Genomic DNA, 23,892 nt, shown 5'->3' with positions numbered 1-23,892 from the left:
CCAAGGAAGGCAAGACTGCACCATGATCTCGCTGCTGCACTCCAGCCTGAGTGACGGAGTGAAAGACTCTGTCTGAAAAAAAAAACACAAAATCATAGAGACAGAAAGAGGAATGGCGGTTTGCAGGAAGGATGGGGAAATGGAAGGTATTGTTTAACGGGTACAGAGTTTTGATTTTACAAGATTCGAAGAGTTATGGAGATGGATGTATTAATACATAAATATGAATGTATTTACTACCACAGAACTATAGCTTAAAGTGGCTAAGATGGTAAATTTTATGTTATGTGTATTTTGTCACAATAAAAACATTTGAAAGGAGGTAATCTGAGAAACCTCGAAGAAATCCCCTGGCATGGAGTGGTTCCAGAGATTGGGGATGGAGAGGCCTCCTGCGAAGCCCAGAAGGGATGATGGGGGAGGGATTACCTGAGGAAAGATGCACTCCTCTCTGACCTGACAAACCTGGGGAGAATTCCAGGAGTCCTTATATCAACCCCCAAGGACTTCAGCTGGAACCAAAGACACACCCTTCCCGCGGCTTCTCCATGGGTCTCAGACTCCCCATCTACAGGACCTGCCAAGATCGGTGGAGGAAGCTGGGGGTTGAGTGGACGAGCTCCCCAACGGTAAGGATTCTGAACGTGTCCCGCTGTCCCACAGCATGGGAGAGCTGGTGACTGAATCTGTGTAGGGATGTCGGGGCCAGGTGCAGACTGAGTCTAGGTGGTTTCCCTGGAGAAAAAAAGGGGGGGCCGTGGAGAACAGGGGTAAGAGACTGAAGAACAATAAAGAGGTCACGGGGTACGCTCCCTTCCTGACATCCATCACATCCTGAGCCCAAGGTCACAGGAGAGGGTCGCATACCGCAGATGGAGCTGAGGGAACTGGGGGAGGGAGAGGCAGGCGGGCCCTGAAGGTGCAGGGTCGTGTGGGCCTCAGGACAAGTCAGGGTAGAAGGACCTGGCTCCCACGACCCTCCCTCCCCGCAGCACCCCAGAGCCTCCAGCACCATCCCTGGGCCCCCTCTGCGTTCCAGCCCTCGTGTCTAAGCTCCCCGGAGGCGTTTTCTCTCCGCCCTCAGCCCCTGCTCTCGCGCTTATGGCTGTCCCTGGCCCTGTCTCTCTGAGACTGTCCCTGGGCATATGTGTCTGTCTCACGATTCCTGCCTCTGTTTTGTCTCATCCCTCCCCTGCTCTCCACCGCAGTCCTGGTTGCCGTCCATGTCTCATCCTGACCCCTTCTGTCTCCATGCCTACCTCACTCTCTTTCTCGTCCTCCTCTGTCCCTGTCTCCTCCTGTCTCTCTCTTACCCTCATCTCCTGTCTCTGCCCTGTCCCCGCTCCATCCCGTCTTTCGCTGTGTATGTCCCGTTCTTGTCTCCCTCTGTTTACCTGTATCTCTTGTCCCTGTCTCCATCACTGTTTCTGCCCCTTTTTCTCCCGGTCTCTGTTTCCTCTGTCTACCCACGTCCCCTCCCTGTCCCCATCCCAGGCTCCGTCTCTTCCCGGTCTCCATCCCCCTTCCTGGGCCGCCTCCGCAGTCTCCGCCGGGATGGGACCTCGCTGGGGGCGGGGCTGAGGGGCCAGATCGGAATAACTCGGTTATCAGAACGAATTGAATTAACTTCTTCACACGAGCGCCGCCAGGCCTGCATCCCCGCCCTTCCGCGGGGCCGCAGGTGGGGAGGCCCGGGAAAAGGGTCAGTACCCTCTGGCTTCGGACGCTGTGTAGAGACCGAAGGTCTGGTCCGGATTGGGGCAGGATAGGCACTCCTGGGATAGGGTCCCGCGCATCCCAGCTCCACACCTCTAGAGCCCTAAGAGGGCGGCTGGGACCCTTCGGGGTGGGGGTCGGGGCGGCTGGGGGCGGGGTCTGTGCGTCCCAGGCCCCGCCCCGCCGGAGCTAGCCCCGCCTCGCCCCCCCTCCGCGGGGTCCTGCGCGTTAAAAGGCGCGCGGGCCGGGCCGGCTGCACTTGCGTAGCACCCGGGCTGAGTGCGGCCGCGACGGGGCGGGCGGGCTCTCGGGCGCTCAGAGCTGGCCTCGGGTCCTCGGAGCCTGGCGCTCGAACCTCCCTTCCGACCACGACCCGGACCCAGACCCCGACCCGGCCTGGCCCGGCCCCCGCCCCCGCCCCCCGGGCCGATGGACTACTCCTACCTCAATTCGTACGACTCGTGCGTGGCGGCCATGGAGGCGTCCGCCTACGGCGACTTTGGCGCCTGCAGCCAGCCCGGCGGCTTCCAATACAGCCCCTTGCGGCCCGCCTTCCCCGCGGCAGGGCCGCCCTGCCCCGCGCTCGGCTCCTCCAACTGCGCGCTTGGCGCCCTACGCGACCACCAGCCCGCGCCCTACTCGGCAGGTGAGCGCAGCCCCGGCCCAACCCTCCCTCCAATTCCTGCAGAATCCCCGGGCCCGCTCGCCAAGTGAATGCGACTGTCTCCCTCAGCCGCCCCCATTCCTGCCTTGGCCAGACCCTCTAATGCCCCGAGAGACCCCCAGAATACGAGAGGTTCTCCTCCGCAGGAATGAGCCTCACCCTCTCATCTCTCCTGTTCCTTTTTCTCGTTGCCAAATCTCTGTCTCGTGCCCTTCAGGTCAAGGAAATGGATCCCCATCCAGCTCTGGGCCCCTTACCAGGCCTTCCCCTCACCACCTGCAAAGACTGACCGCTAAACCTTCCCCTCACCACCTGCAGAGACTGACCACTAAACCTCTACAAGCCCTGGATCTTTGAAAAAGGCTCCCAGCTCAGCCCTGTCACCACTTATCACCCCACGCCGTCACCCCTGCCCCACAAGATGCATGACCCCCAGCAAGGACCTCTGCAGGCAGCTGAGCTGCCCAGACGGGAAGCTTCCTAGAGCCCCCCGTGGCCATCAGGCCCTTCCTGCCCTGTCTTGGACCCATGCTGCCTGGGCCCGAACCCTTCTGTAGCCACCAAAACCAGATCCCGTAGCCCGCAATAAAGGGGCCCGGGTTTTTAAGCCACTTGTATTTCCCCATTCCCCCACAAACTCTCCCAGCTAGAGTCCTGTAGAACATGGAAGCAGCTCCTGCTCCCCAAGCCTTTTGATCCAAGTCCCTGTCCAAACCCTCAACCTCACTGAGCTTCTCAGTCATCTCATCCCTCTGATTACAGTCCCAGCCTGCCTCATGGAATTTTATCTCCTTCCCTCCTGGGAAGACCACTGGGGACCGAAGTAGAAGACTGGGGCCTAAGGGCCAGGCACAGTGGCTCACGCCTGTAATCCCAGCATTTTGGGAGGCCAAGGCGGGTGGATCACTTGAGATCAGGAGTTCAAGACCAGCCTAATCAACATGGTGAAACCCCATCTCTAGTAAAAATACAAAAAAAAAAAAAAAATTAGCCGAGCGTGGTGACCCACGCCTGTAATCCCAGCTACTTGGGAGGCTGAGGCAGGAGAATCGCTTGAACCTGGGAGGCAGAGGTTGCAGTGAGCTGAGACCATGCCATTGCACTCCAGCCTGGGAGACAGAACAAGACTCCATCTCAAAAAAAAAAAAAAAAAAGACTGGGCCCCTTAGACTGGGAGCTGGGGGAGAGATACGAGAAATGAGAACCTGGATTTGGAGAAATGAGAACCAGGGTGGGGAGATTGGGTACCCTGAGCCAGATGAGGGTAGGGATTGGGAAGAGGGGAGACAGGCTCCAGAGATACAGGGTTTTGAGACCAGAGAGATGGGGATAAGGTACAGAGAGATGGGAGCAGAGGTGGAAGCACTGGAAATCCTAGGAGAAATGGGGACTCAGGGTTGGGGAGATAGAGATAACAATCAGGCGATGGGGACCAAGGAAGATTAGAAGTAGAGATGAGGAAGATGAGAATACAAATGGGGTGCTGGAGACAAGAATCAGGGGAGATGGAGGCCTGGAGAGATGGGGCAAAGATGGAGATTGGAGACCTCTGGTGAATATGAAGACTTAAACCAGGGTTAGAGACAGGGAAGGGAGGTACTGTCAGAAACACTACCTATGGGGCAGTGGAGACTGGGATGGGTATAGGAAGAGAGTTAGGGGGCAGTGTTGGCTTTGGAGGAGATGGGACATGGAGAAGGTGCCTGGGGAAGAAGAAGAAGGGCAAAGAGAAGATGGAGGAAGTCTCAATGGGCACAAAGAGAAGAATGGCCCAGAAGTGGAAAGTTGAGGAGAGATTCAAATGGAGGAAGATGAGGAAGAGGAGAGGGGGACATCTAGGGGAGAATGAGGGTCAGGGGAGTGGGGCAGGATTGAAGAAATGAGGCTTGGGAAAGGGGGAGGTTGATGGGTGGAGGGACCCAAATCTGTATACAGCTGAAAGCCGGTGGGATGGCTGGTGGTAGGGCTGAAAGGAGAGCCGGCGGGAGGTTCTCTGTTGCAGAGCCTTGGCCCAGAACTGGTTAGTGGGAAGCCTGGCAATGCTGATGAGACTTGACAGACATCCAGGGCCAGGGTAAACAGAGGGAGCAGACGGGCTGAGAGACAGGAGGGGAGGGCCGGAGGCAGGGGTTGAATGGGGGTGCAAGGGGAGGTGGAGGGAACAGGGCTTGGGAGGAGGGCGTTGACGGGGGTGGGGTGGGGGAGGGGGTGTCTTGGTTGGAGTATTGGATTATGCTTTCCCCTTGGCCGCTCTTGGGGCTCGGGTCTCCCTGATCTCCATCTGCCTTTATCCCGCGGGCTCCACTGAGTGATAGGGTGAACGCTCCGCCCCAGGCTGTTGGGACCAAGACGAGGGACCAGGCCAGGGACAGGGGAAGCGTGTGATTCCCTCGGAGCTGGAAACAACGGGTTGAACTCTGCTTCTCACTCCCCTATCCTTGTTGCTCCCCCATCCGCCCTGCACACACCCGCAGTGCCCTACAAGTTCTTCCCAGAGCCGTCCGGCCTGCACGAGAAGCGCAAGCAGCGGCGCATCCGCACCACATTCACCAGCGCACAGCTCAAGGAGCTGGAGCGCGTCTTCGCTGAGACCCACTACCCCGACATTTACACGCGTGAGGAGCTGGCTCTCAAGATCGACCTCACTGAGGCTCGCGTGCAGGTGCGTATATGCACGTGTGTGTACGAGAGTGTGTGCCCATGGAAGGAGGAGACCCGATCTCCCAAGGTAGCTTCAGGCTATCTCCGCTCTGTCTCCCTCCTAGGGCAGAACGTTCCTAGAGATGCTTGAGAAGCCAGGAGGGAGGCCGAGGGGGTAGAGGGAGAGACCCAGGCGACCTCGGGGCCGAGCTGAGGAGTGGAGGGAGGCCAGTCAGCACCCCTGGGGTTCCCTATCCCGGCGCTGCAGCTTTGAAAACCCGGAGCCCGGGAGGCTGAGTTTGTGGCAGGCACAGGACCTAAGAGAGCCGGGCTAGAGCAGACTGTTGTCTATTTGTACAACTCCGTGTACAGATGTTCATTTGGCCCACCTTGACTGGACGCCCTAGACAAAAGGTTTTCCTGGTGCCCTAAACTGCTCTCCACGGCCCTGGAACGCTCCAGGAGGGAAGTCCCAGAGCTTCCTAAAAGAAGGAATTGGGGGAAGAACTTAGGGTGAGGAGAACGGAGGCAGGGTCCCCTCCAGGAGACCAAGAGTGCTGGGAGGCAGGGGAGTCAGCGGGTGAGTGGATCCCAAGGGCAAGAACCCAGGGATCTGGAGGCAGGGGCCAGTGGAGCGCGCAGAGGGCAGCGGGCTGAGTGCAGGAGGGCCGAAAGCCCCTCCAACTAGTAAGAACCCGGGCCCGGTTCTCTCCGAACCAGGATCTCACTCGAGCCTTGCGACCGCGGGCTGACCCCGTGCGTTCTCCGACCCTCGTCCAGGCTGACTGGCCCCTGTGCCCGCAGGTCTGGTTCCAGAACCGCCGGGCCAAGTTCCGCAAACAGGAGCGCGCGGCCAGCGCCAAAGGGGCGGCGGGCGCGTCGGGCGCCAAAAAGGGCGAGGCGCGCTGCTCCTCAGAGGACGACGACTCCAAGGAGTCCACATGCAGCCCCACGCCGGATAGCACTGCATCGCTGCCGCCGCCGCCTGCGCCCGGCCTGGCCAGCCCGCGCCTGAGCCCCAGCCCACTGCCCGTCGCACTGGGCTCCGGGCCGGGACCCGGGCCAGGGCCACAGCCGCTCAAGGGCGCACTGTGGGCAGGTGTGGCGGGCGGTGGGGGCGGCGGGCCCGGCGCAGGCGCGGCCGAACTGCTTAAGGCTTGGCAGCCGGCCGAGTCCGGCCCCGGGCCCTTCTCCGGGGTTCTGTCCTCCTTTCACCGGAAGCCCGGCCCCGCCCTGAAGACCAATCTGTTCTAGCTGCCAGCCTCTGGAGGCTCCGAGCCTGCCCCCAGAGACGTCCCTCCCATCCTGGCCACCCACCTGGAAGTCCCCATCTGTCTCCACTCCCTACTGTCTCACCCCTGGGTGTGTCCTCCCTAACTTTGGAGACCAAGTCAGGGCCACTCTCGTCCTCACCTACCCTGTACCAGCAGAGCGGAATTCTTTTCACCGGGACCCCCTCCAGGAGAACCCCGGAGCCTCTTCTAGCTTGGCCTTCTTTGGATGCGGTACCACATGAGGCCTGTCCCTAACACAGTGCCCTCAAAGTGAAGGTCCTCAAGGAGGAGCGGCACAGCCCCCTTCCCTGGCTCTGCAGTGGCTGGGTCACCCCTTACGTTGGTGACCAGGAAAGTCTGCTGCCCCACCCCTCGGGCCCACCCGCCTTAACCCCACCCATACAGAGGCTGGTGGTTGCGGGATAGGTTGCGGGATAATCAGAGGCCACTGCCAATGCGTCCCTCACGTGTCTCCTCTCTTCCCTAGCCCGTCTGGCACAGAGGGTGGACCTGTTGGAGGAGTGGAGGGGCTGCCCAGGGAATGGGACAGAGGTATTTCCTTTCCCTAAATTTTTTGGTTGTCCTTTTTCTTTGAAAAACTTGTAATTTATTGAAGTTTTACTCAATCCAAATAAAACTTAATTTATTGAAGACATCACGCCGCAACCCTTCCGACTGCCCAGGAGACTGCCTGCAAGACCTTGTCCTGGGCTGAGACCTGCGAGGAACCTCCCTCCCCAAGCCCGCCGCCATGCATCCGCAGCGCAGGGCAGCACGGACAAGGAGACAGAACTAAGCAAACTGGCACTTTATGGCTGAGATCCTGCCCCACCCCAACTAACCCCAATAATATTAAGGTGCCCTCCCTCCCCAACCCACACAGAACAGTTTAAATAAACCCCAGCCCGGTCCTCGGGCTCTTCCTTCATTTCCGGACGGACACCCGCCCCCACCCCCAGCGGGGGTGGGGAGGTCTTAGCGAAGCACCTCCCATGTGGTTCAGGCCCGGTGGAAGGCTGCAGAAACACTGGTGAAAGTGGGGGCCCAGACGTACCCAAATGGGCCCCCACAGGTACCCCTGGGGCTGGGAGGCGGAGTCCAGTAAAAGGACAGCACCAGAGTAACCAGGGTCCTCGGTAACCATGGCAACTGACCTTCCGACCTGAGCCTAAAAGGCGAAGGGCAGGATGCCCTAATTAGGGCATTGCAAATGATTGGGCAGCGGGGAATGCTGATCCCCAATAAATAGGCAGAGACATACTCCCCTGACCCTCATAACTTTGCAACCCTGGGGCCATAGCTGGGCCTTGGTAGCAGGGAGGGGAGCTGAGTTCACAGCTTCGTGGTGCCTCCGCTATCACTTGCTGAGCTGCAGGGTGTCCAGAAGGAGGCGCTTGTGAGCCGGGTCCTGCACCCCAGCCTCCTCCAAGTCCTCCTCGGTGATGTCACTGTGGAGTAAAACAGGCTGGGAAGTGAGATGGGCTAGCGGGTCCTGAGGGCCCCAGCTCCGCCCCCGGGGCCAGCCCCTCCCCCACCTGAGAAACTCCAGGTCGTCCCAGCCATTATGCACCAGGCCCTCCTCATAGCGCTCCAAGCCGATAGCCCGCAGCCAGGCGCCCATGCCTGCCTCGCCCAGCCCGCTGGCCCGCCCGCCCTGCGGGCACGGAGCCTAAGAAAACAGGGCATGTCAGGGGGAGCTCAGTGTCCCCCATAGAAACACCTGCAGACAGTCACAATCTGCTGCATGCTCTGGGGAAAAGGAAGGGAAAGGCTGGGCTGATTCATGTGTCTCCCAACTTCCCAGTGCTCGGTTCAGGGTAGCGGGGACACCATGAGAGCTGAATGGTGGAGTGAAAGGGTACCAGTCTGTGGGCAAGCACACTCCTCAGGCACAAAGACAGCCACCCTGCTCCACACACCTCCTCTGCCAAGTCTTCCTGGATGCTCTCCCGGATGCGGGGTGGAGGGAAGCTGAGGGGCCGGCCATAGTCCGAGGACAGTCCCCGGTGTGGCTGCAGCTCCAGGGGGCCTGGGAGGAGTGCTGAGCGTGCGGGCCCAGCAGGGGCGTAGTCCACCTCGCTCAGCGTCTTGGCCATCTGCAGCACCGAGCAGGACCGGTCATCCCCACCGGCCACTTCGCCCAGGAAAGTGCTGGCTGGTGAGGGGCCTGGGGGCAGTGGGGGCCTTGGATGGGCCTTGGGAGGCGGCGGGCCACGGGCCTCACCCCCTCCACGGCCCCGGACCACTGGCCCTGGTAAAGGATCCAGGCTAGGTGACAGGAAGATGGCTGAGTCCGGCAGTGGTGGAGGTGGAAAGTCTGGAGGGGGCAGCGTGCCTCCAGACTCTTCATCTGAAGAACTCCCCTCTCCCACACGAGGTGGCCGGTGGCGCCCAAGCTGTGGAGCAGGCACTGTAATGGCCACTTTGTTCTTCGTGGCAGGTGGGACAGGGGCCCTGGCAGGCGAGGGTGGCTCCGGGGGCAGCAGCTGGTGTGGGACCCCTTCAAGGACGTAGTAGGCAGGGTTATTGAAGCTGTTCTTGGGAGGGGGGGCGGCCACCCCTTCTGGTTCAGGAGCTCCCTCTGGCTTCAACCTGGGTGTAGAAGCAGAATGACTCCAGGATCCAGGAACCCAGGTCTAAGGCAGTGGGAGCAGTGGAGGGAGAACTAGACAGGAGTCAGAAAGGCCCCTGGTCCTAGACTTTCTCATGACCTTGAGCACATCAGCTGCCCTTAGTTTCTTCATCTATAAAGGTCAGCGGGAGGATAACCCTTTGAATGGATAACCCTTGACTCACTTGCTAAGATTCTTAGATCTTTCATATCTTTGTCTGTAGCTGTGAAACCTAAGCTAAATGGTTCAGAATAGAGGTGCCAGAAGACAGGTCAAGTAAAGCCTCCAATGAGAGGCCAGGTTTGGAAAGCCTCTCAAGGCACCCACAGTCAATCCACTGCAGAATCTTTCTCAGAGATTCAGGTGGGTCTTATTCAAACCTGGGGATAAAACCCGGGTGACTGACAACAGCTGAAGATGAGTAAAAAAGCACCAACCTGTACCTAGGAATTTATGTAAGTTTAAGCAACCATTGGATATAATTAGAAAGCAAGCCTCACTTTCCCAAAGTGTGACACAGAGCACTAATTCCCCAGGACGTTAATAGTTACTATGTGGAAAATAAGTTTCCTGGCCCATTAAGTTTGAGAAACCATATTAAACAGAGCTGAAAAGAGGTTTCCTTCCTGTCCACATGCTCAGAGCTTTTGGTAATACTAACGTGCACTGGGAATGTCTAAGAAAAGAAACTAGAAAAAAGCATTTCCCAAACTCATTTGACCACAAACCCATTTCAAGTGGGGCCTCTTGCAGGACAGAGTTCCAAAGAAGGTACCCTGGGAAATCCCAGGCCGAGCCGTGTGCCTCCTCTAAACAGAAGGCTCAAGCTAGGTCTGTTTACATGGAGGGAGCTGTCTTAAAAACAATTTCACATTCCATTTTTAAAGGCGGAATTGAGAGGAAAGGCTGACTGCTCCCTTTGACTCAGAGCCACACCTAAGGGTGGCCTGGCTGGCCAGAGTGGCCACAGGCATAAGGCTGTGGCACCTTCAACCACAGGGTAGCAGGGCACCTAAGCAGCTGACGATCCCCAGTCCAGCCCTGAGACCCTGCAGGGGATAGTGATGGATAGAGGTGGGCAGGGGAAGCAGGGGCAGTGACAGGTTCCTCCTCTCACCTGGGGGTCAAGGGCTCCTCCCGGGGAGCTGCTCGGGGTGGGGCTGGGGGCCTCCCAGTTGGTGGAGGTTTCTCTGGTTCTTCGAATAACCTGGAGAGCGGGCAGGAGGCCTCTGTGAAGGCTGGCTTGCGGCTCCCTGACCTGCCAGGGATGCATAGGAGAGAGGAGATGAAGTGGGGTTGACCAGATGCCCCCAGGTGCCCTTTCATATGACATTCAACACAGCCCTAGCTCACCTGGGCTCCTGGATCCCTCGGGACACAGAGGGGGCTTTGCTCTTTGCTCCTGCCTCATCCTTATCAATGCTGATCCATTCTGAGGGGGCAGGAAGGGAGACTCAGAGGAGACCTGGGGTCCTGGATCCCACAGACACCCACGGAGCCTTCCAGCCCTTTCCCAGCTATGCCTTGGGGCAGACAATTCCCAGCTGTGGCTGCAGAACCTCCAGGTATCCCAGAGGTTCCAACATGCCCCCGACACCCCAGTCCTGCCCTCCTAGATCTGTTCACACCACCCTATCTCATGTCCCATTGAAGTCCCCACCGTAGAGCCGCTCACGGGTGCCCAGGCGCTCCGTGGGCACCCGCACCTTCATGGAGCCTCTGATATTGCCTGTCTCCTCGCCACGGTGGGACAGGAAGGTCAGGAACTGTTGGGCCGTGCTGCCAATCATGGACTTGAGTGCAACCACACATTCCCCTGAGGGGCAGATGGGACAAACCAGCAAATTACCAAGCCAATCTAGGCCCTGCCTGGCTTCCTGTTCCCCTCAGCACCCCTCACTCCTCACCATAGGATTCATAGCCATCCATGGACTTGACTGTGAGCAGGAGGTGCTGGTCCTGCAGGTACTCGATATCAGCCAGAATTGGTTTGAGCTGGGAAGCAGGGAGGCCCAGTGAGGAACAAAGCCCTGCCACTTCCTCCTGCCCCTCCCACATGCTGCCCCTGACACTACTCATTCTCCACCCTCAGGTCATCTGTGCTCACTCACACTCAACTCTTCAGAGAAGAGCCAAATCCTTAATGCAGAAGACACAGCCCTATACAGGCCTTTTACAGCACTTAGCATCACTGTAACTAATTAATTTTCTCAGTAGCTAACACAGGACCTGACATTTAGCAAAAGCTCAAGAAGCATCTCCTGAATGAATGAACAAACTGCAACAAGGTTCCACACTCCCAGAATAAAGCAAAGGCCTTTATCCTCACTCACGCCCATATACACATACACACATACACACACACACACACACACACGCTCTGCTGGCCCCACACTCCCTCCCAGGCAGGCTCCTCAATAAACTCTTCTGCACCCCTCTCTGTGCCCTCACCCATAAGCAGGGGCCCTGCCCACAGCCTCACCGTGGGCAGCTGGCGTGAAGACCACTGCACTTTGAGGAAGTTGATGTTGTCACTGCTTTGGGCATCATTCTCAAAGCTCTTCTTGTATTCTGGGTGGGGGTGGGAGACACCCAACTGAGTACCACCTCTCAGCTTCCCTTCCCACTAAGTAGGGGGCTGACTGCACCCTCTGGCCTCCCATCCTCCTTGGCCCACACCCAGCCCCTGACCCGCCTCTGACCCTCCAGGCAGGTAGAGTAGAACTCGATGAAGAACTTGGTGCGGCTGGCTGTCTTCACAATGGCCTCGATGCTCTCAAACTCAATGTAGGCCTGGTCTGAAGTCTTCGAGAGCCCTGAGGGGAAAGGGAGAAGAGCAAACAGGAGGGCTGAGAGGATCATAGGAGGAATGGGACAGAGAAGCAGGGCCCTGGGACATGAAATCAGGGGTCCAGAGCAAGGAGGCAGGGCCACCAACAGGGAAACTCCAGAGCCCAGACCCTGGACCAGAGCAAAGAGACAACCCAAGAATAAAATGCCCATTGAAGAGGATGCTGGGGACGAGAATGCCTGCGGGATTGCCACATGTCCAGGCATACTCAGGGACACACACGTGGGCCCAGACAGACACAGGCACATAGATACGTGTACACTCACGTATGTACACACACAAGCATGGGCACATAATTCTTGTGATGGCCCCAGCACACAGACACCCTGACACATCACACCTTGAGAAGCACTCCTGCACTCACTGGTACACACATCGACACACACACTTACATAGTCAAACCTATGTATATCCCGAGGCCACCAGCTGTGCCCACTCAGATTATGCCACATCCACAAGCACATCTGGAACAGTCACCTTTCTTGGAGATGAACTGGGAGGTAACTCCAACCTCAAATGTCCCAAACACAGGGGAGTGGTCACTGGTGACGATGTCATCAGTGCAACCTGGGGAGAGGCAATAGGAATGGGGACTCAGGGAGAATATTCCCACCCTCTGCACCCACCTCCCAAGGTTAGGGCAGAGTCCAGATGGTGACCACCCCAGATCTCCCATCACTCTGTCCGGGAGGCTCTGACCATAAGAATTGCAGATGATGTGAGTTTCAGGGTAGGATTTCCACAGAATCCGGTCACACCATGAGGGCACATTGGTCCGGACCTGGGGCAGGGGATGGCAGCATGGTTAGAGCTGACAGCTAGGGGGCTGCTTGGCATGGACCCCACTCCAGAGCTGATAAGTCCCCACACTTCTATTACAAGGGGCCCCAGCACCCACCTCCCTTCTCGGATCCTCACAATACCCAGGATCACCCAAAGGCCTCAGAGGGGCCATGGAGGCTGGAGTGGAAGCTGCAGAGACCCATACCCTTGACCCAAATTCTTGATTCATCGCAGGCCTGGGGTCCCCCAAGGCCCATGCCATTTTCTTGGCTCACCCCAGTTGGCTTCTGCTTGTGCCAGGCATATGTGTCCCGGGAACCCCGCTCATAGCGGTAGGTGGGTGGGAAGGAGATCTCCTCCTCACCTGAGGAAAGCAGGGGACAGGTGGGGTTCAGGGCCCTGATACCCAGGGATACTGCAAGCCTCCTAGCCCTCAGATCACCACCTGCCGGGCCCACACTCACTGAATCGAAGGAAGACCTTGTGCTTCTCCCGCTCCAGGTTGAGCTGGTCCACCCTGAGGAGGGGCTCAAACTCCTTCCTGCTGATGTAGTTCAGGATCTCCTGGGGTGCAGGATGCAAAGGCTGGAAACTTTCCTCCTGAGCCAGAGCCAGGGGTGATAGCCCATGTGACCCTTAGTCTCCCTACAGCCATGGCAGGGCCCTGCTCACACCTGGATATCCATGTCCAGGCGGTAGTTGAGGTCCCCAAACCAGAAGAGGTGTGTGAAACGCAGAGAGATGTCAAAGGCACTGAGCTGCCGGTCGCCCAGCGAGAGCAGCCGCAGGATGTCCAAGTAGTTCTGGTTCCTCCTAGGGTGAGGGGTGTGGGGTGGGGAGGGGTAGATCCCCAGGGTCAGAGCCAGAAGTCAGGGATAGGCGTAAAGGGAAGAAGTCTCAGGAGTCAGGGATGGGATAAAGATCCGGACCCCTGGGGACAAGGTCAGGGTCAGGAACAGAAGGGTCTTGAATTGGGGTAAGAGAGCAGGGGGTCTCTGGAGACAGGCCTGTGGGAGGGCCATGGGCTGGGATATGGGAGCGGGAACAGGCCTCAGGTGAACAGGATGGGTGTAAAGAGACCATGGGAAAGGTGCCCCCTCACCGAGCCGTCTTCTCATTTCCTGAGGTAAGGTGACAATTCACAAAGCCAAATGAGGTGCCATTGAACATGAAGGAGACTCCCACAGCCCCCTTGTTCCCTTTTAGGACAAGCAAGAGAGGAAGGCCTGGGTCACCCTCAGAGGGCTCCCAAGTCTCCCTTCTGCCTCTCAAAGCTGCAGTGAGAGGATCCTCCCACTGAGCCACCAGACGCTGTGACACGGGCAGGCCCCTGCACACACCCACACCTTCCCTGGGGGGGGGTCCTCATTGGGCACACATGGTCTGTGTGGATGGCCTGAGTCTGTCTGCAGGTGTGAGCAGAGCCCCTGGAGATCACAGGGGACCCCAAGGGTGAAACTGAAAGGCCCTGCAAATTCTGAGCAGAATCTCTCCTGGGAGAGCACCAGACTAAAAATCAGGAGACCTGGGCACAATGCCTGGCCCCACCACTTACTTGCTATGTGACCTTGGGCAGGTCACTCAACCACTCTGGGTTTGAGTTTTATCATCTGTGAAACGGGGGTAATTATCCTGGCCTTGCCTTCCCAGTGGTGCTGGGAGAGATTTGGAATATGAATATGCTTTTCAAAGTTCAAAGTACCCTATATATGGGAAAACTAAGATCACCAAAAAAGGGGAATACTAGGCTTGAGAGGAAGCAGAAGCCATGGACAGAGGGACGCTGCCACCCTTGGGCACCTGCCAGCCCCGCTTACCCAGGGTATTGGCGATGCCAGTCTTCACACTGGACGTACTGACGTGGCTGATACGGTTCTCGTGCTCTGGCTTGACCAGCACTGCCACCTTGATATTCCACAGTGATTGCATGGCAATCTGGGTAGAGAGTGCATGGTCACCACTGCCCTGCTGCACCCACTGCCTGCATTTCCCCCTGCACTGTAAATAGACTTTTGTGTCCATCACAGGATAGGAAGGCTTGCCACCCCTCTTCCTGAGGGACTGGAGATAAATGGTTCCTCTCGTGGCATGAAGGACTCAGGTCAGATCTCCCAAAGGATATGCTCAGGGACCAGAGAAAAAGCCAGTGAAGCTGTGCTCCTGGGGTTGCCCATGAAGTCAAGTAGGATAGTTTGGAGGTGGTGTGTGAGGACAGGGGCCTGGACAAGATGACCCCCTCCTCACCGGGCGGTAATCCAGATCCGTAAGCTCCTTGAGGCCCCCGCGCAGTAGGTCCAGCCACTCGCGGTCACCCACTGAGTTCTCCTGGGTCCCAAAGACATAGATGTCATGGGGTATGGTCACTGTGACCTCGTCCAGGGTCTTCCCCAGACCCTTCGATGTGAACCAGGATGTCACATTTTTTGGAGGTGGTACACTTCCTGGAGGTGAAGGGGGTAAGTTGGGTCTGGAGGGGTTAGGCACCTGCTCTGGAGCCATCCCTCTCTCCCGCCCCAGCCCCAGCCCGGGCCTGACCCATGTTCCAGGTGCCTATGAAGATGGAGATCATGTCGGGCTCATCCTGCTTGGAGTGTTTGTTCTTCATGAGCTGCAGCAGCTGGCAGAAGGCCTCCCGCTTCTGGGGGGACAGCAGCCACTCAGGGGCAAGTAGGCATCCAGAAAGCCCCCCTTCCAGAGGAATACCCTGCCAGTTGGCTCATGTCCATGAGGAGAGGGTCTGTCTGGTTCTCCACTGTATACCCACTGCTCAACCACCCGTTCTCAACACCCTCTACGCTGTCAGACCCACCCTTGCCAGGAGGGATGGCATGCCTACATCATGTGTTCCCTCTCTTCCCATCCAATGGGAAGCACCCATGTGGGGGACTCCCGCAGTCCCCAGTGGCCGGGCCCAGCCTGCTGCTCACCCGGGCACTGACAAAGATGAAGTCCTTGCGCTGAGTCCGGTCCTTCTCCTTCTCAAACACAACACCCAGCTTGTTCTGGACACGCTGGGACTTAATGAGCTGGCGGACTAGGGCGTGGAGGACGGGTCACACAGGCCTGTGCCCCTGGGCCAGGGGCTCCACCCTGCCCACCCCTCCCAGGTCTGGCCCTGGCTCACTGCGGTCGTGCGTGAAGGTGGTCCAGTCCTCCTGGGAGTCCCGCTGTCTCCGCAGCAGCACCAGCCGCCCACCCTCCACATCTACGCTCAGTGTGAACTTCTGCGACTTCCCAATCTTGGTCAGGTCACCCAGGGTCACATCTAGCTTCACCTGTAGGCCAGGTGGGGAGGCTGCTGACAAGATCTTGGAGCAGGCAGCACCTTGGTCACCTCCAACCACCCTTTGCCCTGTGAGGCCCCACTGCCATGTACCTCAAAGGCCTGCACGGGGATGGTCTTGGCCTTACGTGTGGATGGCTGCGGAGCCGGGGGTGCTGTGGAGCTCATGTCCTGTAGGGCCTTTAGGGCCTGGAGGGAACAGGGCAGGGTGGGGCCAGGGGACACACTGAAGGCTGGGGCAGGGAGGGGCACAATTGACGTTGGGGCCAATGTTAAGTTGCAGACTCAGGGTTGAGATCAGTGCTAGGCCAATGACAGTGGCCAGTGAATTGGGGGTCAAGGGTCAGAGGTCATGCTACCTTCTTCTGGATGCCTGACAGGAAGTCCTTTAGCACTGACAGCTTCAGCACCAGGCTCTCTAGTTCCTGCTCCCCTGTCTGTGGCAGGTTCTGGCGGGAAGGAAGAACCAGGCTTGTACATGAGTCACCTACACAGAGCCTCCCACCCAGCTCCAGAACACGAACCCACCTCCCAGAGGTCTCCCTACAATCCTACCTGCTGCTGCAAAAGGCGGGTCACCATGGGCGAGCTCTGCTGGTCAAACACCTTGGACAGGATCTCCAGGCCTGACAGGACTTTGTCCACCTCACTAGAGGAGACATCAGATCAAAAGAACCCCCACCCCGGCCTAAGTATAGGGAAGGGGGCACTGGGTGTAGCCTCCACCTCACCACAAGGATAAAGGGTACTGGTGAGGAAAGTCAAGAGGCAATGGCTAGTTCACTGTTCAGGGTCAGAGATCAGGGCACCTGTACAGCCAGGAAGCAGGTGAGGACAGGTCAGAGGTAAGAGTGTAATACATGGGGTTGGATGTCCCAGATACCTGTGCAGCCTCCGGCATGAGGTGGCGAGGGTACGAGTGAGGTGGGGCAGGTGGCTGGCTCCACCCCGCACAGCCTCCAGGTCCAGCCCGTAGCTGCCTTTCAGGTACTCGTGCGAGACGGTGCTCAGTCCATTGGGAGCACTTTGGGGAGGGGTTAAGAAGTCAGTGGAGGTCCTGCTGACCTGTCCCACACCTCTGCCCCATCCCTAGAGGAGACAGTACCTGTGGCAACCAGGATTGATCGGGGTATCTGCCTCTGGGCTGAGGTGGGGTAGGGGTTCCTAGTGGGGCCTTAGAAGGCCTCCCCACCCTTGGTAGGGAAATAGTTCTCAGAGGAGAAAAGGTCTCCTGTTCAGTGAATGGGATGGGGGTCTCACCTCTCAGCAGCTGGAGTTGTGGGAGTCTCAGGGACTGACAGGGGACTGCTGGGCCCAGTGGTGGCAGAAATGCTGGTGGAGCCAGAGCGCGGTGGCAGCGGGGGCTTCTCATCCTCCCCATCTGTAGGCAGGGGTCAGTGGGCAGCCGTTTGGACCTCCCACACTCAGTGGAGTAGGAGGCACGATGCAGCTGTAAAGTGACTTCCATGGAAAGAAGGATAAAGGGCCCCGGCATCATGGCCAAGGAAAAGGGGGTTACAGGAGAGGTGGGGTTGAGAAGTGGGGATGGGAAGAGGCAGGCAGAGCCAAGGGACAGGGGCAGGGAGGGGACCTGCACACTGGGAAGTACCTGAGGCATCCCGGTCATCCGGCGGGTCCGGCTCTCGCTCGCCCTCTACAGGAAGAAGCAGGGCGCACACAAGGCCCTGGTTGGGCTGGGCGTACAGGCCGATGAGCTCGCCCAGGGTCTGGAAGCGGCGCACAGGCACACCCTGCGAGGTCTGTGGGCCAGCAAGAGGGGGAGGAAGGGTCAGCCAGCAGGTCCCCAAGCCCTAGGCTGGATCAAGATCAGGGGTCAGGGACCCAAGCTCCTACCTGTACAGCCAAGAAATCTTCTCCATCAGGCAGAATGCGATACGTGTGCACATGCTTCTGATACCTGATGCCAAGGCAGGGACAGAATCTGTCACCCCCAGGCTGGGGTCTAAGACCCAAAGCACCCCTTCCTCCTGCCAGCAGGCTCAGCACACCGACCCCCTCTGCTTGGTTTCCCTAAAACCACCTCACAGGGTTAATGATGGGGCTGGTCCACTTCCACCCTCCTGGTGTTGCCTATTGGGCAGGAATGACCAGAACACCCCCCTCTCCCCACCAGACCTACACAGACTCCACATTCACCACAGGGCAGGGCCCGGGAAGCAACAGGGAGATCTTTTGTGGCCTCCACAGCTGTCTAAACAGCCCCTGTGGGCTGTGGTACCAGTCTGGGCCCCCCGCCAAACTAAGAATCTTCAGAAGCCTGGTTAGCCTCTGTTTGCACACACGGGCAACATGCTAACACGCGTGTGTGCCTCCCGTGTTTACGCTGCTGTCTGGCTCTGCTGGAGTCGGGTATGTCTAGGGCACTTTTGCCGAGGAGTGTGGGGACATCACCCTAGGCTTTCCCACCAAAGACGGCCCCCATGGGAAACCCGGGCCTCTAGAAGCCCCAAGCCAAGGAGGGGCAAGAGGGGTGCTGACAGACAGAAGCCCAGCTGAGCAGGTGACAGCTGAGCCAGGTGCACAATCAGTGGGGTATGGAAGATCCTCTGCCTCCGCACCTCAGGGCATGCTTCCCCAAGGAGTCACCCAGGAATCACCCTAGGTATTTGGCAGGAGGGAGGTGAGGACCCCCATACCGTGGCCCCCTCAGGGGCTCTCCTGGCTGCTTATGCTGGGTGAGTGTCTGTCACTGGGTGTTCCTTTGTAGACTATTATAAACACTATCTGTGTTTATTACAATAGCATACCATTAACTGAATCCTATCTGTGACACGCTGGGTACCCAGTGTCCTATCAATCTTACTTAATTCTCACATTTCCAAACAGATATTATTATCCCCATTCTCCAGCTGAGGAAATAGGCTCAAAGAGGAAAAATCATTTGCCTAAGGTCACAGAGTAAGTAAAAGGTGGAGTTGGGGTTTTAAACCATGGCAAAAGCCAGGGCCAGTATCCTAGCCTGCTGGTCTGATTGCCTGTGCCTGCTGGGGCAGGGACGTGTCTTGCATGTTATCCATGAACACCCGGAATGTATAAAGGTAAGCAAGTATGTGTGTATTTGGCAAATCTAAGATATTGCCCATGTCTGATCGTCCACGTCTGATCCTTATCCCCAGGCTCTTGAGATGCAGGGAGGAGCCAGAGTCAGCTGGCAAACCTGAAGCCCCCACTCACAGACAGACCCCTCACCCCATTCACAGCCTCCCCTGGCAATGGGGCCAGGATTCTACCCCTCCTGGGACAATAATGTTCCTCACCCAGACACAGGCCTCAGCTGTCCCCCTCCCACTCAACAGCTGACCCAGCACCTGCCTCCCTCCCCAGCCTAATTAGGGGGTATGCCTTAGAGGGGGCTGGGAGGCAGGACTCGGGGATATTCATCTGCCTAGTCTGTCCCTCCTTAGTCTCCCTCTACTGGGCCTCAGACTTGAGGCCTAAGCTGAGACTTATAGGGCCCCTTCCTTGTTGGGTCAATTGACTAGGCTAGAGTTTTTCAACCTCCATACCACTGACATTTTGGATTGCACAGTTCTTTGTTGTGGGGGACTCTCTTGTGCACTGTAGAATGTTTAGCAGTATCCCTGGCTTCTACCCACTAGATGTCAATAGCACCATCCCAGTTGTGACAATTAAAAATGTCTCCCCAGCTGGGTGAGGTGGCTCACACCTGTAATCCTAGCACTTTGAGAGGCCGGGGCAGGTGGATCACTTGAGGTCAGGAGTTCAAGACCAGCCTGGCCAATATGGTGAAACCCCATCTCTACTAAAAATACAAAAATTAGCCGGGCTTGATGGCAAGCGCCCCTAATCCCAGCTACTCACGAGGCAGAGCCAGAAGAATCACTTGAATCCAGGAGGTGGAGGTTGCAGTGAGCCGAGATCGCACCACTGCACTCCAGCCTGGGCAACAGAGCAAGACTCTGTCTCAAAAAAAAAAAAAAAAAAAAGGCTCCCGTGGTCTAGGCTAATGTGCCCCCCCACCAAAGATGTCAGGAGAACAAAGGGGTAAGCCGGGCGGATGGCGTGGGGCAGCGGGCGCGGGCGTTGCTGAGCCCTGCTCGGGCCATGGCCAGGACAGCCAGACAGGAGTTTGGGAGGGGGTTCACAAGGCCAAGAAATATCTAAATAAAGATCTAAATAACTGATCTAAATAAAGCAGCCCCCCCAGTTTCCCACTCACTGGGCCCACAGAAGCCAACTCAATGTCAAACTGCAGGGCAGGAGGTACAAAGCAGGTAGAAGGCTGCAAAACCAGGAGTGCTAACTCACTCCGGCACCACTACCACACTCGGCTGACAGGCACAGCCACAGGACCTGGCCCACTCAGAGAAGGACGAAGTATGGCTCTGCTCTCAGCACTCATAGCTCAGGGCTAGGGCAGCCAGATAACCAGGGCTCCAGCCCAGAGCCAGGGCTCACTCACTCATTGGTTCAGAAATAATGGCAAGGTCCCATACAGCCTCAGCCTCTGCTTCCCCAAGCCTTCCTCTCTACACCACCCACCACCGCCCCCACCAGCCATACACGGCCAGTCAGAACCCCAAAGCACAGAAAGGGGCCCTAAGGAAGCTGCCAGGCATCCCCACACACCCCGTCAGTCCCTCTGCCCCGACTCCCTCTCCTGCTCACCACTCAGTCCCTATCCAAACGGGACTGCACACAACGTAGAATGCACATCCTCTCCCCTGCTCACTTCTACCTGGAGGATGCCTGAAGGGGTCTGCCGGGGAATGCCCGAATTTTTCGTCCATCACAGTCACACTGGGCCGCAGAACCCCATATCCTCTGCCCTCAAGGCTCCTGAAAGTGCCCCCAGACACACAGCAGGAAGTGCCCCTGCGTTCCTCCTCAGACCCAGGAGAAAGCCAAGGCTCCCACTCTAGGGGGTGGAGGCGGGTCTGGCGTCCCGCCGCCCCACGCACCCTGCGCCGGGCCCTCTCCACACCCCGCCATGCTCGCGCTCCCTGTCCACGCCAGCCCGCAAGGAGCCCCCGCCCCACTCACAGGACGCAAAGCGCGAAGGCCCCCGCCACGCTCTCGCTGTCTCGGACCAGGAAGCTGCCATCGCGGCCCGCCCGGGCCAGCAGCTCCTCCGCGGCCGCGCGGCTCAGGTCGCGGTGGTACCAGGAGGGGGCCTGGCTGCCCAGCGCGCCCCCCGGGCCCGGCGCCCCGCAGGCCGAGGCCATGGCCCGCGCAGGGCTCAGCACCGCCCGCGCCCGTCTCCCCGCGCCATCCGCCCCGAGACGCTCGGGGCTGAGGCTGGGGCCGGGCCCGGGGCCCGGGCCTGAGGATCCGTGGGCCGGACAGAGCCGGGGATCGGGACTCAGCACTCCGCCGCGCAGGCCGCCTCGTTCGCCGCGCAGCCGCCGCTGCCTGCAGCGCCGGCCTCAACTTGAAGAGAAAGAAAAGTTTGTTCAGAGGCGGCGGGGGAGGGGCGGGAGCGGAGCGCAGTGCCGGCGGCCGCCCCCTCCCCCTCCGCTCGGCCCGCAGCCGGGGCCGCCCCTGCCCCCAGCTCCTCCTGCGGGGACTGTGCCCCCACCTTCCCGCAGGGCCCGGGACCTCCCCGACCCCACAATGATCCTGCCCCCACCATTCACCCGAGGAGATCCAGTCCCCAAACCCCCATCGAAATCCAAGTCCCCCAATCCCGGCCCGACACTTCGGGATCCAGGCACCCCCTGGAGAATTCAGCGCTTCTCAGTTCTCCCAATGATATGACCCCTAAACCCCATAATGGTCTGATTCCACTCCATGGCTCTTCCTCTCGGCCCCCGTACAGCTTGGCTGCATCGAGTTCCCCAAACCTGCGAAGGATCCAGGACGACCCCCCAACCCATTCCCTCCACCCAGGCAGGCAGGGCCCCCAACTCCCGCGAAATGCAGCCCCCTCTTAGATCTGAGCCCCCAACTCCATGGGGACCGTTCCCCGGCAAAGCCTGCGGGAAGATCCGCTCCCCCACACACCCCCAGACGAAGTGCGACGTTCTCGAGCCCCTCACGCAGCCCCTCCCAGCCCGGCAGAGCCCTTCCCCCTCTCGGCCAAGTTCCTCGGCACCACCCCCCACACCCGCAGGCCAGGCCTTGCGGGGGTTCAGCAGTCCGAAGCCAGTAGGAGCCCCTGGCCCGTCTAGGAGAAAGTTCCCTCCCGGGATCCGGGCCGCCGCACGCAGACCCCCACCTCCCGGGCTGCTCCGGCGCCCCTTCCCCGGACAGCGGCCCTGGGCTCCAGGCGGCCACTTAAGATGGCCATCCGCGCTCGCCCCCGCCCTCCGCGCCTCCCGCCCCGCCCCGCGCCGCCCCGGGGAGCTGGGGGCAGCACCGCGCCCCGCCTCACCCCGCCCCGCGCCTCGGTCCGGGAGCCGCTGGCCCACTGGGTGACCTCGGGCAAGTCGCGGCGTGGGGCTGAGCTCGGCTTCCCGCTCTGGAAAATGGGGATCCTGTGGCGAGGACCGGCCCTGGGGGCCAGGCTCGTACCGCGCTCGGCACCGGGCCTGGCGCCCCGCCCGCGCTCCCGAACGGCGGCTATTTTTATTATTAATTAAGGAGGAACGAAGGTGACAGCTGTGTAAACTGTAAAGCGCGGCTGCGGGACGAACGGGTATTATTAGCACTCGCCCCCGCCCCAGCGGCTCCCTCCGAGTCAGCAAACTCGCGCCTCCGCGGGCCGGACGCCCAGCGGGGAGCTCCCAGACGGGGTCCACTTCAACGACCCCCTGGCTCCCTCCCCTGACGCCGTGAGCGGAAAGGGGACGCGGCCGCTGGAAAGGGGGCGGAGTCCATAAAAGGGTCTGGCCCGCCCCCTCCCAAAAAAAGACCTAGCCGGTGGCGGCGTCTCCGGGGAGTCGTCTTCCTGCCCCGCCCCTCCGCCCCCTGGCTCCTTAAAGGCGCAGGCCTCCAGTCGGGCTCCCGCCGCTACCATCTCCTGGGCCGCCGTGGGAGAATCCCTTTAACCTGGGAGAGAACTTTCACTTTGCTACGTTGAACCTGTTGACGGAGCCCGGGTCAGTCCCGCGAGCTCCTTCGTCTGTTTCAAATATGCGTTGACTTAACCCAGCTGGAACAGAGCCTGGGACGTGGAAGGGGCTCTGTGGGGCCTTCCACACTAGATAAATGTAATAACTAAGAGATCCGCCCACCCACCCAACAGTGCCTCCAGAACCCAATAACTCATCCAACAATCTGTGCCACCTTCCTCATCAGCCACCTTTTAGTATAAGAAAAGATGAGCCTGATGTGAGGGGACTCCTTGGTAGTGGGGGAGAGACCTGGACTAGGAGTCTGCACACCTGGGTTCTAGTCCTAGCTGGGCCACCTACCTGCAGGGTGTTCTCAGACGCTTACCTGTGCCTCTCTGGGGACAGTTGTAGTAGGAGTGTGCAAACAAAGACTTATCCAAAGGGAAAGGGGTGTTGGGAGACCCAGAGATAACTCAGGCCCAGCCCCCGAGGGCTTTGTGAAGACATAGCAACCCTGTCAAGATAGGCATATCTACCAATCCTAGGAGGAGACAAAGGTGCCAGAGGCTCCTGACCCCGGGAAGCCCTAAAGGTGTCTAACTCTTCCAGCCACACCTCAAGGACACCAAAGCGCTGGACCAGTTCCAGGCTGTTGAATATTCCACTCCAGGAACCCCCTAGACTGCCCTCTCCAATTGGCTCTGTTCTTCCTCTGAGAGTCCCAAGCCCCAACTCTGCTCCTTCAATGTGCATCACATTTTTTTCATCCCGCTGGCAATCCGGAGCCTTTCCTGGACTCCCATTCCCAGCTTTTCTGTTAGAGCCGAGCACAGAGCCAGGCAGACAAGGGCTGGAGGACCAGGAGGCTGTTTGGAGACCAAGACAAAACAGCTCAGGACCTGGCTCCCACTTGGGGCAACAGGAGCAACAGGATCCCTGAAGACTATTAATGTGCAGACACCGGGCTCATGGGCTTTCTAGGCAACAGCTCCTCTATATTTCACAAGCCTGAGGGCAGGACTATTATCCTCTTTATATCTGGGAGGAAACAAAGGTTTAGAGCAGTGAAGCAAAGTGTTTCATTTTCACAAA

At 58.7% G+C, this 23,892-nt stretch overlaps 2 protein-coding genes across 5 annotated transcripts; one reads left to right on the top strand and one right to left on the bottom strand.

Moving 5' to 3' along the window:
* The first annotated feature begins 1,973 nt into the window (after window positions 1–1,973).
* PHOX2A (paired like homeobox 2a) lies at window positions 1,974–6,949 on the top strand. The gene is made up of 3 exons (XM_025356319.1): window positions 1,974–2,362; window positions 4,855–5,042; window positions 5,825–6,949. Exons 1-3 carry the CDS (start codon window positions 2,146–2,148, stop codon window positions 6,272–6,274), a joined length of 855 nt encoding a protein of 284 aa, XP_025212104.1. The 5' UTR covers window positions 1,974–2,145; the 3' UTR covers window positions 6,275–6,949.
* Window positions 6,911–22,104, bottom strand: INPPL1 (inositol polyphosphate phosphatase like 1). 4 transcript variants are annotated; one of them, XM_025356318.1, is made up of 29 exons: window positions 22,023–22,104; window positions 20,849–21,235; window positions 17,678–17,741; window positions 17,433–17,583; window positions 17,084–17,204; window positions 16,707–16,847; window positions 16,379–16,472; window positions 16,183–16,272; window positions 15,917–16,012; window positions 15,665–15,815; window positions 15,468–15,574; window positions 15,076–15,178; window positions 14,785–14,981; window positions 14,358–14,475; window positions 13,643–13,739; window positions 13,215–13,353; window positions 13,005–13,104; window positions 12,816–12,904; window positions 12,457–12,538; window positions 12,235–12,324; window positions 11,609–11,722; window positions 11,389–11,477; window positions 10,814–10,901; window positions 10,567–10,722; window positions 10,260–10,338; window positions 10,024–10,164; window positions 8,214–8,886; window positions 7,830–7,963; window positions 6,911–7,742 (listed from the first exon to the last, which is right to left on the bottom strand). In XM_025356318.1, exons 2-29 carry the CDS (start codon window positions 21,028–21,030, stop codon window positions 7,652–7,654), a joined length of 3,777 nt encoding a protein of 1,258 aa, XP_025212103.1. In that variant the 5' UTR covers window positions 21,031–21,235; window positions 22,023–22,104; the 3' UTR covers window positions 6,911–7,651. The 4 variants fall into 4 exon arrangements, with proteins under 4 accessions (XP_025212103.1, XP_025212101.1, XP_025212102.1 ...); XM_025356316.1 differs by having other exon boundaries at window positions 12,235–12,538; XM_025356317.1 differs by having other exon boundaries at window positions 6,911–7,963.
* Window positions 22,105–23,892: the final 1,788 nt, after the last annotated feature.

This window comes from Theropithecus gelada, chromosome 14 (genome assembly GCF_003255815.1).
Source record: "Theropithecus gelada isolate Dixy chromosome 14, Tgel_1.0, whole genome shotgun sequence".
Lineage (NCBI taxonomy): Eukaryota > Metazoa > Chordata > Mammalia > Primates > Cercopithecidae > Theropithecus > Theropithecus gelada.
This window is presented reverse-complemented; position numbering and strand designations above follow the sequence as displayed.